At 37.1% G+C, this 19,029-nt stretch overlaps 1 protein-coding gene across 2 annotated transcripts in view; it reads left to right on the top strand.

Moving 5' to 3' along the window:
- Positions 1–12,335, top strand: part of LOC149775662 (uncharacterized) — a 66,578-nt gene extending 54,243 nt beyond the window's left edge. For both annotated transcript variants that reach the window (XM_089944394.1, XM_089944393.1), the window contains exons 12-15: positions 281–361; positions 2,154–2,238; positions 9,400–9,473; positions 10,880–12,335. In XM_089944394.1, coding sequence (XP_089800520.1) covers positions 281–361; positions 2,154–2,238; positions 9,400–9,473; positions 10,880–11,050 — 411 coding nt within the window. In that variant the 3' untranslated portion in view covers positions 11,051–12,335. The remainder of the gene's footprint in view (positions 1–280; positions 362–2,153; positions 2,239–9,399; positions 9,474–10,879) is intronic.
- The last annotated feature ends 6,694 nt before the right edge of the window (positions 12,336–19,029 follow it).

Raw genomic sequence — 19,029 nt, 5'->3', positions numbered from 1 at the left:
ATTTTGTGTAAATCCCAGACCAGCTGTATTTTTTGGAGCAAAACATTCAAACAACACTTTGACTGCTGGTTTGAGTTTGTTCTTATGTTTTCTTTGCTCACATTTATTCGGGTTTTTTTGCATTTATTATTAGTTCACATTTATTCTGTGTGTTCTTATGTATTCTTTTCACATCAAGAGTGTACTTACAGTTTTATTGTTCAGCTCCTCCACAGCAAAAATATTTTACAAATGTTCTTATAATTTTTTGCTCACTGATGTGCTATTATCTGTTTTGCAGAATGAAATAACAAAATTGAAGGACCAAATCAAGTTTCTGGAGCAGAAGAATGAAAATCTACAGCAAGAACTTGATTCGAAGGTAAGCTATCACTGACTTATTACCATACAGACTGGATCTCACACAGACTGGTTCCCAGGTATCAACACCATTAATTTGGATCTACTGTTGTTGAACTAGCTGGCAGATATGGGTTTTTAACATCAACGTGTAGGCTCAGATTTGATAATGCGGTGTGCTGTGGCATATCTGGGCTGATATTGTTTACATTTGTGTTCTAATTTTACGCAGGTGAATTTTGTCATTTCTGTGGATATATAACTCCAGTGGTTCATCCTTTAGAAGAGCAAATGGCAGTATTGTCTTCCTTTACTAGTTTTTAGTCAATTTATATAATGACTGATCAAATGTCTCTCTGTCTGTCCACCCATCTGTCAATTCATCAGGGCATCCTTCCATCGTTCACTCTTTTTTTTGTAACTCGAACTCAATCAGTAGTCAAGCCTGATATAAGCAGCCACCCATGGGAAATTGCCATTAAGGCCAATGTATGCAGGTGGCCTCTGATTGCATGTTCACCTTTCAAACTTGGTTGAACAGATACCATCTTTGAATACCAATATTACAATTGCTGCTATTATTTATATTATTATCATTATTATTATTATTTCATCATTTGGCATGATTGTCTATTTGCACTGTATAAAGTTGTCATTCTGTACTAGGGTCCTGGGTGGCTAAGTGGTCTAAGGCACATGCCTTTACAGATCACTAACATCTGACCTCTGTCCACATGGGGTCAAGACTCAGGCTTGACCAATGTTTGTATGTGAGAAAGCTTGCCAGTAGCTTCCCTTGGGTCTGTGGTTCTTCCCTCGTTCTTCATGTACCAAATATACTGACTTCCATCTTATGCCTATCATGTGCTCAAAAATGATGTTAAAACCATAACAACATCAACAGTCATTCTGTTCTGATGGAAAGAATTAATTCATAGATTTCCAGAAGCTTTTGTAGTATGTTTTTGTTTATAGATACATTAAGGAGACAGCTAGCTCAGTTGCTTGTCCATTGCAAATGAAGTCTGCTGAGAAGTAACAAACCTAGATCAAATAGAGAAAGTCAACCACATGGTTGATATGTCATGATCGTTCAAAGATTTCAGATACCTTCTGAGTTTAAACCCTGATCTCACCATGTGTTTGCTGTAAAATGTGCACAAGTTTTCATCCTCAGCTATGTTCTTGCAGAAATTGGCATAACATTCACTTATGATTTTGAACTGATGGAATATCTAATATGAAATAGTAACTTCAGTGTTGGTTGATTATCTATTCTTTGATTAAAAAGAATAATCTAATGATTAAATGCCTGGTAAAAGTTTTGTTGTAAAAGGCCTGGTCATACTGGTATTGGTGTTAGACTCTGCTAGCAGCACTGGACATTTTAATGCCTCCTAAGTGCTGCCAAAACTTGTTGAACACTGCTGAAACACATGTCCATGCACTGATACTCAGGGTCTGCAATCTACTCCATGACAATGCCCAAAGGAACACAGCCTCCAAACTTTGTCACAGCTGTGATTTAGTAGCAAGTGATTTTTGGCTGAATCTTGTCATCAAGATTTGATGAAGGGAAGATGATTTGAACATTTGAACATCGCCATGTTGGTGGAAGTGCAGTTTTCTAGTGTAATGACAACATATCAAAGAGTGAATACAGAATGGCATGTAATAATTCGCCAATCAGACTAGAAAGTGTGTGGAGGTGCATGTGACTACATGGACGGGATGCACGGATGTACTGTAAAGAACTTTGTTGCATTGTACAATAATATTCAGAACTTTTTAAATACTCCTTGTATATATTTCAGACACTCGATCTACAAGAAGCAGAGGATGAGAGGGACCAAGCCATCAGTAAACTCCATGAAGTGACCAAAGAGAGAGTTACAAAAAGTAAGATTTATCTCCCTTTTGAGATTAAACTTTATAAGATTTCATCTCAGTTGCACAGCAAGTTCTTGTTACTTACGGTATTTACATTATTTATAAGGCCTATTTCTTATGTGATCAGTTTGGTTTTAGCAGAGGGTGTTTGTGTGATTGTATGTGTATGTGCATGTGTTTGTGTGTGTGCAAATACACAAATGCATGCAGTGTGTGTGTGTGTGTGTGTGTGTGTGTGTGTGTGTTCATAGAGAACTCTTTTTGTTGGAAATTGGTATAGTTCATGCACTTAGTGATTCATAAGATAAGAATCAAGATCATACTCACTTACAAGTGTATGGATAAATATTGACGTGTACAACTGATCATACCAGTTTATCAAAAGCTTGGAATGCAGACTATGTATAGATTATTATTTAAAATTTGTTGTCAGCATGCTTGAAGAGTGGATTGTTTGTATATCTGAGATTTTTAGAATGAAATAAAGATAGATTGATCTGAGTGATTGATTCAAATAAGGTACCATGTTTGCTCATTTGCAAATTGCTTTCAAATGACAACAGCCAAAACCCAGATTTCCCATTGCATGTTGTGTGCAAAGTTCATACCTGGAAAGCATAAAATACTTGCATTTAAGCTCCAGACTTATGATTAACCAATTGCAAGCGACTTTACTTTTTGAAATGCCTTTTTGAAATGCCTTTTTTTATTGGCTGGTTGTGTAGCTTAATATTAGACTTTAGATCAAGTTGTGATTTATAGTATTCATGCAACCCTACAAACAGAGTAGACCCTGCATGTTGCAGGTAGATTTGGAAATGCCATGACATCATTCAGTTAGTGAAGTTATTTCTCAAAGGGCATTTAATTTTCACTACTGTTGCCATAAAATATATTTTTGTGCAAAAAGTATCAGGTTCCAGATCATATTTAATATATTTCCTTATGCAGTATAATCAAAGATAGAATATTGTCAGATTTAAATATAATTTGTTGAAAATTTTTCTGGCAATACATCTCTTGCTTTTGCACAAAATGTCATTTCTCCTTCAAATACGTTCCCCGATCACATTAACGTTAGGGGATATAAGTCTGCTACCTCTCGAATCCAGCCCAACTAAAAGACGAAAATTTGTCTTTTCTGTCTATCTCATATAGACCAAAGGGCAATAACTCTTGCTCCTTACCTCCCCTTGCCACTGCCAGGTGTCACTAGTTTTTAAGCTTCTCTTGTACTGATAACACGTACATTATACCTCCAAACAATCCAAGCCATCTTAGCGTTAAATTGGACCATCCGAAGTTAAATTTGGATTTTTTGTGTTGGACAATCATTCTTCTACAGGTTGTATACATTATTTTAACAATTTTTTCAAAATTGAGTGACTTTGTCACCCTTACGGATTTCGTGTACTAAAGACCATGTTACACACGCTATTGCTGAACTCGTGTTGTCAGTTAAGAGTTAACGTGACACCGACTAATTTCGCTTACTCCATTAGTAACGGTTGTGGTATTAGCGAATTAATGACATGCTGAATTGCTAATTTGTGCTTTGTTTTCTTTTCTTGTGTCGTTTCAGTAGAAATGTCAACCTAATGCATGAAATGCAAAGAGTTCAAAGCAAAAGAAGACAACCATGACTCTTGTATTGTATGTACCAAGTGTACATCATCTATACCATGCAGCGTGTGTAATACTTGGACAGAGCAAATGTGGGCTCAAGTAGTCCAGAAGGAACATCAGCGGCAATGGAGGAAAATAATGTTGACAGGGTACAACAGTCCACCTTTGAACAGATGCATTGTTTGGTCCAGGAAACGATGATGCAGCTATTGACATCAGGCCTGATATTACCCTTATTTCCCTCGCTCGCTTCCACAGCTTTTTCTGACTCTTTGGGGGAATGTTCCCCCAATTTTTAGGCTGCCCAGTGGGCATAAGTCCCCCCGCATGTCCGAGCATGGCCTTCGGGCCTGTAAGTCAGGACGCATGGGGTTTTTACCAGATCCATCAGATCCATTTCATTATACAACCTCTATGTGACCGGCCATCCAGCTGTCCCAAAATGGGGACCCTATTGCTAAAACGGTCCGACCAAATATGATTTATGGGGATCTTAGTGATAAATCCATCTGTCAAGCTGTACCGCTGGCAACATACCAATACTATGGCGGAGATTTTAGTGAGAAATCTGTCTGTCCAGCCAGGCCATTGGAGCAGCCGGTACCGGTGATAGCAGGACCGTCGCCAACATTCAGGCCAACCACAAGCCAGACAAACCAGTCGGCAGGGCCGGCCGTCCATATGTTCACGGCTTATCCACAAGGGAGAGTTAGTGACAGTGTCAAGGATGACGGAATCATCTATGCCACCTGGTATGCTCTATCCAGAAATGCAAGCTATTCCAGAACACGACTCGGCACACAGTGAGGGTGATGAAACTCCTGCAAATCAGCCGTACACAGATCCAGCCATGGAACGGACTGAGTTTGCTTCAAGGCGGCAGTGGAAGAAATTTATAGGGTGTTGGCAACTTCAGAATGCCCTCCACCTCCTACTGCCACTCAAGACTACAAAGTTAAGGCGTCTGTAGATCTTGACGGGGAGGAAGAGACGCCGTCCTTCCGGCTCCTTCCCCAGTCGGTAAAGAAATTAAGGAGATCAGTGATCGTCTATCAGGACGAATAGGTGATCTGAGGAATGCTAAGGCGTTCTTTTCAGAAAGCCAAGTACCAGCAACGTTCTCATGTCGCTGGTACAAAACTCATTCAGACGCCTTCAGTATGGATCTTCCGGCCCTGGACAAAAATATGGCAGCAATTCTCATGTCCGCTCCAGTTTTACAAAGTGGACAAAAATGTGTTCCATGCCACGTCAAAGCTATACCGGAACGTAGTCGCTACGTCTTCAATGTTAGACTTGGCTTCATTAGCCATTTTCCGACTCGCAGAAAAATCCAACAATGACCACGCTTGGGAAGCGATGGCCTGGATTGCTAGAGTTATTAACAGGGCAGCTCACCATTCCATGGCTAATACGTTGACTGCTTCTGCCAACTTAGACCTGATATGACGTGACGCATGTCTGCGGTCCACGTCGCTCAAGCCCCATCATACTCAGGCTTTACGGATGACTCCGTTTGGGTCGCCTTTACTCTTTTGAGGAAAAATTGAAGAAGCTTGGAAGCAGGCAGCTCAGGAACTGCCCCTCCAACTCGCTGCCCAACCCTCGCTGGCATTTAGAAAAAATCCCCTGCCACAGTGGAGGGATGATTGGCGGACCAGGGACAAGGGATCCTTACAATCAAATGTGCAGTATAGATTCCAACCCAATGCCAGGAGACAACAGTCTAATCAAGCTAGGAGGCAACCATACAGAGGCAGTAAGGAACAAAGTTTCTCCGGCTTCAAGCCTCCTAACTCTAAAAGTTGACATACCCTCCCCACCACCCGTGGACAGCCTACCCGTGGGCGGCAGCCTCCTGCAATTTCAGGACCACTGGACCACCTTTTTTCCTCAGAACGATTGGGTGATCCAGGTCATTTCAGAGGGGCTTCGGATTTCATTTATCCAACCCCCTCCCCTGTCCTCCTCTCCCCTCTTCACGGACGTACCGTCCGATCAGGAGAAGCATACCTTTCTACAACAGGAGATACGGCTGCTCATAGAAAAACAGGCGGTGGAGATTGTGGGGAAAAAAAAAACGCAATCGCTGGGGTTTTATTCCAGGCTGTTTCTTATCCAGAAGGAAAACGGCAAGTTGAGGCCAATCATTGACCTGAGTCACCTCAACCAATACATTTTACCACCGAAATTCAAGATGGAAACGGCAAGATCAATCTGTCTTTCCATCCGGCGGGACGAGTATGCCGTCAGTCTAGATATGACCGACGCATATTTTCACGTCCCTATCCACCACGCGTCACGGAAATTTCTCCAATTCGCTTACCGCAACGCGGTTTATCAGTTCCAGGTCCTACCCTTTGGCCTCAACATCAGCCCTTGGGCTTTTACCACGGTTATGGATTGCATCATCACCCTGTTCCAGTCGACTTCATCTACAGGGACAGCAGTGTACTTGGATGACATCCTTCAGAAACATATGGTAAGTTCTATTCTGCTCAAAGGCAGAAACGATCTTTTAGCACTTTTAGATCAACTAGGCTTTCTCGAGAACTGGAAAAAGTCCGATCTCCGTCCATCCCAGCGTTTTGTCCATCTGGGTATGGAGTTTCTCACCGATCTGAATCTGGTACGGCTTCCTCGCGCTTGCGTAATCCGGATCGTCGCACTCGTCAAGTCCGTTTCCAACAGGACATGGATTTCAGCGAGAGAATTCCTGCAACTCCTCGGATTATTCAATGCGGCGGTGGACTTGATCCCACTTGGCTGTCTTTTTATGCATCCCTTACAAATGACGTTACTGGCACAGTGGCGCCCCTTTTCAAATCCCCTCAATCAAACAATAATGATCACGCCCGAGATACGATGATTCCTGCATCAGTGGCACAACCCCGGTTGGCTGGCCATGGGGATTCCTCTGGAGATGCCCCAAGCGGAGATAACAGTATGTACCGACGCCAGTACCTATGGTTGGGGTGCCCACCTGTTGCCGGACTTCGCTACAGTCTGCGGCACGTGGGAGCCAGGGGAGAGGCCTCTCCACATCAATCTTTTAGAAATGAGGGCTGTCTTCAACGCCTTTCATTTCTGGAAGGATCAACTCTCAGGAAAAACTGTCCTCATTATGTCAGACAACTCTGTGGTGGTGACTTACCCCCTCAAACAAGGGGGCACCAAATCACCAGACCTGTGCATTCTGATCTGGCAGTTTCTCCCTTGGTGCGACAACCTCCACATCAACATACAAATCAGACACATTCCCGGCAGACTCAATGTCTTGGCCGACACTCTATCCAGGAAATGACCTTTCACACGGAATGGTTACTCCATCAATCAGTCTTTCTTCAGATTTGCACACTTTGGGGGCGTCCGATGATCGATCTTTTTGCGACAAGGTGGAATCGCAAGTTGCACATCTTCGTCTCTCCGGTTCCAGACCCAGAGGCTTGGGCCGTTGACGCTCTGTCAATCGGCTGGGAGGGGTTGTGGGCATTCGCCTACCCTCCCATGGTTTTGGTACCGAAAATAATCCAGCGGTTAAGGGGTCAGAACTGTCAGATGATTCTGATTGCCTCTCTCAGATGGAACAAGTCCTGGGTCACCGATCTACTCGATCTAGCGATAGATCTACCCAGGAAGATTCCAACCAGCCCAAATCTTCTCAAACAACCGCAGTCATGGGTGTTCCACCCCTGCCCGGACCGTCTTCTTCGTCACGCTTGGCTCTTGTCTGGACAGCCTTGTGAGACAAACAATTTAAACCTTCGATTGTGGAGAGAATCTCAAGAGCAAGAAGGCCCTCCACTTTGAAGGCTTACGAGGGAAAGTGGCGTGTTTTCAGGGACTGGTGCCATATCAATAACATCGTCCCTTTGAGTGTCTCAATCCCTCAACTGGCCGACTTTTTTCTCTGGCTTTTCGAGGAGAAACAGTTGGCCCCAATTACTATCAAAGGCTAGTGCTCCATGATATCAGACACATTCCGCCATCATGGTAGATGTGATATTGGGCATAACAAAGATCTATCAGATCTTTTAGCCAATTTTGATTTCAATCGACCAAAATCCCTCACCCTGTTTCCAAAATGGAATCTGTCTTGGGTTTTAACATGGCTCAATTCAGACAAATTTGAACCTTTAGCCCACACTTCGTTAAAGCTACTATCATACAAAACATGTTTCTTGATAGCCTTAGCTTCAGCATGCAGGGTGAGTGAGTTACATGCCCTTTCCAGTGACCCGAACTTTCTTCAGTTCAGATCAGATGGTTCGGTGGTCCTCCTGACGCAACCAGGCTTTGTAGCCAAAAATAGGTTATCATCCATTGGCAATCAAAGAATCGTCATTCGCTCACTCTGTTCCATAGATAAGTCAAGAGCAGCAGCCATGCAAAATCCTGTTCATGCACTCAAGCACTTTTTAAAACGCACAGGGGCGTGTCGGGACACATGTAAGCGCCTCTTTCTTCCGGTCAAAGCTGGTAAACAGGATATCACCCCTCAAGCCCTTGCTTCATGGCTGAAGTGGGTTATACACTCAGCGTACTCTGAGGTCTCACAAGATCAGAGTCGCCTCATGAAGATTACAGCTCATGAGATTAGAGCAATCTCGGCGAGCCTTGCATTGAAATGCAATGTTTCGATCCAAGATATAATAGAAGCTGTTGGCTGGCATGCAGAGTCAACCTTCTTCAGTTCTTATCTCAGAGATTTGGCTTCACAGAGGCAAACCTTGAATCTGGTAGGTCCGGTGTCGGCAGCCCAGATGACCACCAGACCCATTTAAAACAATCAGCACAGCCTATCAGCTTCGCTGGATTCGCCAGTGAAATTTCGTAGGTAAGAAGATTTCTTCTTAACCGTATATAGGGGTCACATATCACAGGACCCTAGGCTGTGTTGCTGATGAAATTAGGAGAACGGGTTATCTTTCAAATGGGGAATCCAGCCATCATTCCCTAGAAGGTACCCGGGGTGGAGGTAGGATGCTCAGCATTCCCTCCTCCTATTACCTATTCTCCTAACGTTAATGTGATCGGGGAACGAATTTAAAGGAGAACACAAATTTTTAGTAAATTATGTTTCTCTGAGAATACTTACCCGATCATATTACTTAAAAAAACCCTCCCAACCACCCCGCTATGCAAGCATCCTCGTATAATATATATCGCTCGGCTTAAAAAACTAGTGACACCTGGCGGTGGCAAGGAAAGGTAAGGGGCAAGTGTTATTGCCCTTTGGTCTATATGAGATAGACAGAAAAGACAAATTTTCATCTTTTAGTAGGGCTGGATTCGAGAGGTAGCAGGCTTATATCCCCTAACGTTAATGTGATCGGGTAAGTATTCTCGGAGAAACATAATTTACTAAAAATTTGCTTTTCGTTGGTACTTATTTTCATGGATTGAGATAGAAATTTGTTTTGAAAGAAAATATCATTGGTTAGGTATTCAGATTTTGTGGTTTGTTGCAGCTATGTGAAAAAGTGAATTTGCAGTATCGGCTGTTCATGGTAATATTTTCATTTTTCTTTTTTTTTTTTTCAGACAGTAGAAGCAGGGGAGGGTCTGAATATTATTCCATGACAATGGAGTCATTAAATATCCAGTCTGCATCAAAGGTCTGTGCACCTGTCAAATTGCATAAAATTTACAGACATTGACCATATTTGACACCAAGTTTGTATATAATATTATATTATCAGAGCAAAATGTACTGTGTGAAAAGATATAAATGTGTATGTAGACGAGGATATTCTTTATACATAAAAGATGTCTCTTATGCAGATGATCCTTTATACATAGAAGATATCCTTTATGAATAAAAGTTATCTTATATACATAGAAGATATCTTTTGTGCATAGAAGATGATTCTTTATACATAGAGGATGTTTATACATAAAAGATATCCTTTATGCATACAAGATATCTTTTGAGCATAGAAGATATATTTTATACATAGAAGATATCCTTTATACATACAAGATGTCCTTTATACGTACAAGATATCTTTTGAGCATAGAAGATATATTTTATACATAGAAGATATCCTTTATACGTACAAGATGTCCTTTATGCGTACAAGATATCTTTTGAGCATAGAAGATACATTTTATACATAGAAGATATCCTTTATACGTACAAGATGTCCTTTATGCGTACAAGATATCTTTTGAGCATAGAAGATATATTTTATACATAGAAGATATCCTTTATACGTACAAGATGTCCTTTATGCGTACAAGATATCTTTTGAGCATAGAAGATATATTTTATACATAGAAGATAGCCTTTATACATACAAGATGTCCTTTATGCGTACAAGATATCTTTTGAGCATAGAAGATATATTTTATACATAGAAGATATCCTTTTTACGTACAAGATGTCCTTTATGCGTACAAGATATCTTTTGAGCATAGAAGATATATTTTATACATAGAAGATATCCTTTATACATACAAGATGTCCTTTATGCATACAAGATATCATTTGTAGAAGAATTTTTTTTACAATGAAGATATCCTTTATACATAGAATATATAATTTCTACATGGAATATATCCTTTGTATCTAGTAATACAGTAAATATATGTTATCCCAGGACAAGTTGTCTGAACTTTTAACTCATCCAGACCAATAGTTTGAACTTATAACTAACCCAGACAAGTGTCCTCTAAACCTGTAATTTGTTGTTAATATTTACCCAGATCATCATTGTTAGTAATATTTATCCAGATCATCATTAATTCAGAAAAAAATATGCATCTTGAAGGGAGTCCATATGAGAATTTTCTTTTACTGTATAGAATAATACAGGACACATCATCATCATCAACATCTCAGTCATTATTGTTATTAAGATCATCATCTTGCTTGGTGACAGAAACAGTAGCAACATTGTTTGAAAAAGCTACATCATATGAACTCCATTTACAGGTGAGGCATGTTTTTTGGAACACTTGTTGAAGTTATTGTTTTTTTTTTTCTTTTTCTTATTATCATAATATTATTAACCCATTTCAGGAAGAGGTTGTGGACTGCTTGAAAGAGATCGTTAAAGAGGCCAGCAGACAGAAGTGGTACCTGGACCACCTCATCTCTGTGGTGATTGATGAAGCTCCATGGATGCTGGAGGAAGTGGATGCTGACATTGACTCCTTGACAATCACTGACCAGTCAGAAGAATTCTGCTAGTCTAAGAAGAGATTCCAAATGTGTCAGACATTTTCATTTTTTGCAGAATCCAGATTGAAGAAGCTTGATTAATTTTGAAGAAACATTAGTTCATTATTTTTTATTCCTGTGCAGTCACATGGAGATGTTGATTAAAGGATCATTCCTTTCTGTCTCCCCCACCAATATGTAATAAAAGGGGGGATATAGCTAACATGATGTACCTATTTACATTTACGTATTGAAAAATTTGTTAATGCAACATGAAATCAATATTATATTCATATTTTATTTTTTTAAATACTTTCACGTCATTGACATCAGTTTAGATAGGCACTCTATATTGATGTATGTTTGTTGTATAAATTTTAAAGGAAGAAGTTCAGGTGCTAATTAGCTTAAACTAGTCTCTTGTCTTCCTTAAATGTACAATTTTTTCCAAACAGTTCTTTCATTCTCTTGCCTGTATACATGTCATTAAGTCATCTAGTTATGAGGCCCAATTCCAAGCACTTTCCTTGCCTGTGCTTCATAAAGGTGCCTATGAGAGAGGGATTACCATTAGAGTAACTTTGCATTTACAAACCTGTCACCACACCCATTGCCCAGTTAGTTAGGGCTGTTCCATTAAAACATACATGGGACCCAGGGAAGGCACTTTTAAACTAGTGTACTCACCCATAAATGCAGTTTAGAATTTTCTTATGCTTTTAATATGAGCTCTATATTGCATATATTTTTTTAAAAACTGCCTTCCCAGGGTATGTTTAAATGGAACAGCTCTTAGAAATTGGTTGTGATTGGTGGGTTTTTCTCCATTATCTTTTGTTTTTAGATGGAACTTTTTGTGTGAAGTCAGTTTATATATTGATTTCACCATCAAAAAGTTGTACATCTGTGCTTGTTACCATACAGATTTGATAAAACTCTTAACTTTGAAAGTTAAATTTATATTTTTAAGAACATTATTTTGTGTCACATGCATATACATCATTTGCAGTATCTGTTTTCAGTTGTTAAAACTAATTGAACTTGTTTTTTTGATTTATTGATCTAATAATTTGCCAGTTTTTCCATGGTGTATATCAGTTATTGATCACTAACAAATTCAGGTAATAACTCTCAAAAAAGTTCCGAACTTCATTTAAAATCAAAATACTCTGTATATATGACTTTTGTGTCCGGTTTAAACAAAATTTACAAATATTCTTATGTTACAAGATTGGGCATTATATGCAATCATATACATATTGGACAGTGGGGACTGGAAGTCCCAATTTTGATTGTTTGCAATCTCATTTTCATGCAGTATTTTGTGGGGTCATTTCTTTATCAAACAGTTTGGATAGAAAGTATATGTTAACATTTTTTATGCACATTTTCCTTTACACTGACTGGTGCTTCCAGAAAAATACAGTCATGTATATATATATATGTACCTATGCACTTTTCGTAATGTTTTATTTTGCTAATGGATTTGGTAATTTTAGCTTGCATGGCAGTAGGGCCAAGTGAGCTTATGGTTTTGCTCTGCAGCTGTTGTCAATGGCCCATCAATCATCTCTCATCAGCGAGTAATATTTTTATCGTATTTTGATCGATATTGGAATATAAGTTTTTATCATCAAGATCTCGTACAGATTCAGTCGAGAGTCACATCCAGTTCTATTAATGAAGTTATTTTGTATCTGGTTGGCTTGTTATGACTTTGGAACCCATATTTCTGATCAGACTTATAAGACAAGAGTCAAAGTCAAGATCCACTGTTACCGATCATGGATCTGATTGGCTGAGCTTATTACCACTCAAGTTTATTTCATTTTAATTCCGGGATAACAACTATTTTGTATTTGAGAATCTCATGTGATGTAAATAGTCCATTGCAGTTTGAGGTTTACAGTCAGTGCAGCATTTTGCAACACTTAAACCACCAAATTTGTTTTCAGAATCCTTTAGCATGATTGTTGTTCTCATTCAGAGACATTTTTGTGAAGAAAATTTAAGACAGTCAGTCATTGCATAAACCATGTTATCCAGTGGGAATATGTGACTTCCCAATGATAGTACCTGTACATTTTAATGCTTCATATTATAATACTTTACATGTCACATAGTGCTTTGTATTTGCTACCATACATACTCAGGTCTGTTCCATTTAAACATACATGGCACCCAGGGAAGGCAGTTTTTAAAAAATATATGCCAGGGTACTTTCCTTTCATAGAGTTCATATTAAAATGATAAGAAAATTCTAAATTGCATCTAAGGGTGAGTACCCAAAAGTCAAAAGTGTCTTCCCTGGGTCCTAGGTATAGTTTACTGGAACAGTCCTCACTTATAAGTTGAGTCCAACTGCAAACTGCACAGACCCAGATCTGCAGATAATGCACTGGTAGATCTGGATGTTTGCAGTTTATTAGGAGTAATTGATAGAACGAACAACATAGACCCTGATCAGCAGGTGCATTATGCTATGGCAGATCAAGATCTTTGTTGTTTGCAGTTTGATTTGCAAGCATGTATACTTTATAAGGTATCTTTATTGTATGATGAATACTCTTTCTCATTCAACATATTTCACACTATGAACGGAGAGAATAGCAGTCTTTTTAATTCAGTATTCTAGGTTTTTAATTGCTGTTTTAATTTTTAAATTGAATCTAACCAGCGGCACCTCGGTAGAATTGGTAAAACTTATTTTTGGGGTATGTAAAACTAGCATTAATTTAAATGAAATTCTCAAGAACATTCTTATTTCTGTTTTTACATGTTTAGGAAGAGCTTTGTAAGAATACCTTTATGACCTCTCATGTAGCATTAACAAAATGATCTAATAAATTAAGGTTTTATGGAGAATAAATTGAAATAGACAATTAAGAATATGATAAAAATAAATTCAGCAGGAACAAAATAAAACCTTGTCAGTTGTTTATACCTGCTAAGTTTAATCCAACTGCAAACGACACTGATCTGTCATCACATGATGTGATGGCAGCACAAGGTGTATGTTGTGGTATAGATTACGTCTTAAAAACTGCATAGACCCAGATCTACTGGTGCATTAAGTGACAGCAGATCTGGCGGTTTTTTTGCAATTTGCAGTTGGACTCAACTTACAAGCAAGTACATATGGTAGGTCTAAAAAATTTCCTCAGAGTTTACATTAGTGTATTTTTATATTTATTAGTTTTAAGCATTTGGTTAATTAAATGTAACAGTACAATAATGCCAGAATCATAATACATAGTTTTTTGAGATGTATTTACAGATTTTATTATTGCTATATTCATGAGTCAATAAAATATGAATATTTTGTATCTATTAAGAAATATAACAGGGTTACATTTCTCATCAGGGTATGGTTTTTAACTAAACAGATTTGTGATTTGTCAGGGTAGTCTATATATGCACACAAATATTTGGGTTTGAATTTATCATTTTATTATACCTAGTTTTTGTAATGCTTTCACAATAATTTGTCATTGACTATTAATATTGTCAAATTTGGGTAATATGTACAAGCATTTCTATATTTATGGTTAAATGGTGTTGGAAGTGTACTTGTACATTCTAAATGTGTGCATTAATGTATAATGATCTTAGAATACTTTCTTATGACTCATTGGCCTTTTTAATTAATTTAAAAATACCTTTAATCTGATAAGTCATTTTTTGATACTTAAGGTCAGTTAATGAAGAAAAATTTCGGACTGTTCATTTGTAATGTTTCTTCTACAACATTAGGTTTGAAGTTAGTAAAATTACAACAGATTCCCAAAATTTATTGTTACAGTTAATGAAAGATTGGTTGTCCAAACATTACTGCCTGCATTACTTGACTAATGATTATTTTGCTGTTATGTGTAATATCATTTTTTTAAAAAGAGCTAATTTAGATATATTTAGGCAGTCGTTGAGAGATGGCAAGAGAGGGAAAGATGAAGAATATTAAAAATAAGTAATCCCCATTCATAGGGTACAGAAGTTGAACTGCAAACACATTTCTTATTTAAACATTTGCTTTAGAGATTTATGAAGGAGAAATGAGAGGCAAATATAAATTTTATTAGGAGATAAAGGGTTAGATTTAAAGGGGTCGCACATTTTAAAAACTGGTTTATTTTTTAAGAGTTTTTGTCTTTAACTCTGACTTGAAAAAAGAATCTGATGTATTTATTTTCTAAGTGTGACCTTTATTATATAAAAGTTAGAAAACACATTGAGATAATGCATCTGTATTTGAATATTTCCAATAATTGTCATTAATTTTTTCCCATTTTTGGGGCTCATGATCGATCACTGACCATTGGTATAGCATTAGCCATTTCACTTTCACAGTATTACTGTTCATTTCACAAACTATTAGAAATTACCTTGTGCTGTAACCTCCATGTTAGTAAGTTCTTTAGTGATTCATCACTTCTGCTTGCTATCAAGGAGGTGATACCTGTGCCAACATTTGTTTGGGTCATATTTTTAAATGCAATTTCTCATAAATAACGCAAAGTTACATTTATATTAACAATGAATATGGTATGTTAAGCTATGGAAAATTTAAAAACAAGTCAATCAGAAACATCCATAATTGACCTTTAGGTTGTAAAACTGGACTGGACAAGGAAACAAATAAGACCAAAAGTGCATAGTGTGCAGTGCCTGCAGTCACAAAAAGTGAACAAAATTTCTTCTATGTCCAAGTGGTCTACATTCGAGCTTTATTGAAAAATGGAGTTCCAGCATCAACAGCAAGCATTGGTTCACAAAAACCTGTATGAAACAACCAAGTACTAGTTGAATTTCAGTAACCTCTTCCACATCTATCCTCTTTCTGTTTGGGACATATTTCAGATTGACACTGTCTGAAAGATGTTCAGTTAAATGATTTCACTTTCCAGTCCATTTATTGTTCTTACATATAATACCTTTGTGTATTTAAATTTTTTTATTTTTTTTTTAAACAAGAAAGTGAAAAGTTTTTTGGGAGTTATATTTGCTATAAAATGCTCCCGTCATTATCCATAAGCGTATATTACCCCATCTTTGCTAGCCATGGTTCTGATATGATAACCCTATTTACACCGTGGCAGATCAAACAGATAATATTGGTGCTTTGTCCTAGCAACACGTCTTGGATTTCATTAGTTACCTCCCTTAGTATGTAATGCTAACTAACGAATAGCATGGTGCATTGCACATTAGCTGAAACTGGTGGAGGCAGTTGACCTAAAAAAGATATTTTGTAAGTTTAACATAAAAAGTATGGCTATATACCAGAGGGAAGCCATAACAGGTGTATTTGAGTGAAAGGTATTTGTGCAAACACGGACCGGCAGTGAAAAATTGTTTATTTATCAGTCCATTCAAGTTGTGTGCTTCCCTTGTCTCAATCATGCAGGAACATTATTCAGATTTGAACAAAATTTTGATTGGATGCAGTGGCTTACCATTATATCCAATGAAATTCTCAGACTTAAAGCACAGAAATGTCTGCTCGATATGCCAAAGTGTAGATAGAGTTATCACATTGGAACCTTGGCTAGTGAAGATGATAATACGCAGATTAAACAGTCTCTCCTATGATATGCTGATGCTGGATCATAATGGCCATCAACTTTTTCAGAAATTTTGCAAAGTTTTACTATGAACATATCTGATGTTAAAATGACCCCAAATTGTTGAAAACTTTAACAAAGCAGACCTGTTTTTGGAGAAATGCTGAAAATGGGGAGATAAGATCTGGTCCGTATGCTATTTTGTATTCATTTTCTTATTTAATGCATGTTTCCACAGAGCTAGTCAAGTTTTTATTATAGATGAATTCGTTTTGTTTTATATATTACTTACTTTCATCTGCAAGACATTGATCTACCATTGTTTGATTTAAGGGTAGTTGCTTTGTGTCTTTTTGTCATCAGTTCCCATGACTGTTACTGGAAAAATATCCGTGTAGGATGTTGAGATAATGGTGTATATTTTTTATTTCTTACTAGTCTTTTTCAGAAAGTGAGGATCAAAGCAAGTAAATGTCAAGGATTTTACAAAATGTGACATTTCACCTGTGAACAGTTATCCCATCTTTCTGCTTACACAAATAGAATATTGAGTATATCAGACTCACTGCCAGGAATAAGCGATGTACCCATTAATTGTCATTTAGTATAAGTTTTGTATCTCATCAAGACATAATGAAATAATACTTGTTTATTATAATTCATTAAAGAATTATTATATACATACTCTTTATTGTCCTATTTTCTTGTCATTTTACAAGATTTACCTACTTCTTAGTTGATCTGGTGCCTTAGAGTTGTGTAATTTTAAGTACATTTAATGACACAGGCATTACCTTTCCAACTGATGCATTCCATTATACTTTTTAGAGACCAATCTTATTTATAGGTTTTAGTGGCTAGAAATTGGACTGAAGAAAAAAAAAATTCTTAATTACTTAACCAATAATAGTATAACAACTTTCTTGTTAAATTTTCAGATCGGTAAATTTCCAAACCTGTGACATTTTTGCAGTTTTTGTTTTTACTTCTGTTCATCCAAGATTCTCGAGATTTAAATGTCCTAACTGTTTGTCAAATTTTTATGTGATTGGAAGTTGTGATTTTTGTCAAAGACTTGTGGTAAAAAAATAAAAGAAACAAAATTCATACATAAATAACTGTAGATCTTTGTATCAAAATTGTTCCTTGTACAGGGTTTGAAGGTTGTTAAAGATAACGTGCCCTCATCCACATAAATATGTATTTTCAGAAGATTCTTAATGTAATTTGTTTTCTTCAACAAAAAAATTAAAATTAGAATTAAAACATTTTTAGATTCTCTTTCCAAACAACACGGTCTGCTAAATGTGCCAAAACTTAATAATTGCTTAATTAATTGAAAATCTAAATATTTTACCCTTGAACTTACTTGCTTAACAGAAGTTTGTTAAAGAAACGGCCAAAGAAATTTAAAGAAGGTAAAAACATCATAAGACTAACAATCAGATTTTTTTAATTTGCTAATAAAGATGCAATTTAGAATGTAATCTATATCTTTCTATATCAGTAGTTCATTTTAGAATGTGAAATTATTTTTTTTCTATGTACAAGTTTTGTTATGTACAAGTTTATCTTTGAAATGATAGATTAATTTTTTTGACAGTTTCAATATGTTAAAATATTCTGTCTGCTTAAGAAATACAAAAAATATTATCTTTAAAAAACAATTAACTAATTTTAGCATGTTAAGAAGTGGAACAAAGCAGTCCATGAATAAGTTCACTTTTTCAAAAATCCCTAAAGGTTTTTTTTGTAAATGACGTTTCCTTCATATTTATCAATGCATATCTTGAGGGAAAATTGCTTTGCATCTATTTTTTATTTTGTTTGTAATAAATAAAATGGAGCTCAACTTTCTTTTATTGTTAAAGACATTCATTAATATGTGACAAGTGTATTTTCAGTTGGTTTTACGTTGGCAATTTTGTAACATCAACTGTATTCAGATCTTGGAATCAGATGAGGAAGTTACAGTAATCTTCAGCTCACTAGGTCATAAGGTCAAGTGAGCTTATGATGTGGCCTAGGATTTTTCATTGATACATCCATTGATCGTCCATCCCTGTGGAATGTTGCCAGTCTGTAGGAAATCTGATCGGATTTTGCTCAAGCTTAGAATCTGCACTGATATCATCAAGGTTTCGGACAAGTTCAGTCATAAGCAAGATCCATGCATAATAATGAGGTGGTCTTGAATCTGACTGGTTGAGCTTGTTACCACTCTGATGTTATATTTCTGATCCAGTAATATTGGTTTTAGCATCAAGATATCAGTTGAGTTCAGCAATGAGCTAAGTTCATGTATATTAATGAGGTGATCTTGCATCAGATTGGCTGAGCTTGTTATGGAGGCCTTATTTCTGATCTATGATCATCTGGTTTTGATCAGACTTTGAATATTGGGTTCAGTAATAAAGAATGATATACACATTATGTCAGGTGATCTTT

This window comes from Sinohyriopsis cumingii, chromosome 19, assembly GCF_028554795.1.
Source record: "Sinohyriopsis cumingii isolate HCF-2022 chromosome 19, ASM2855479v2, whole genome shotgun sequence".
Lineage (NCBI taxonomy): Eukaryota > Metazoa > Mollusca > Bivalvia > Unionida > Unionidae > Sinohyriopsis > Sinohyriopsis cumingii.
The sequence above is the reverse complement of the archived record's forward strand: the minus strand, read 5'-3'. Positions and strand labels throughout refer to the sequence as shown.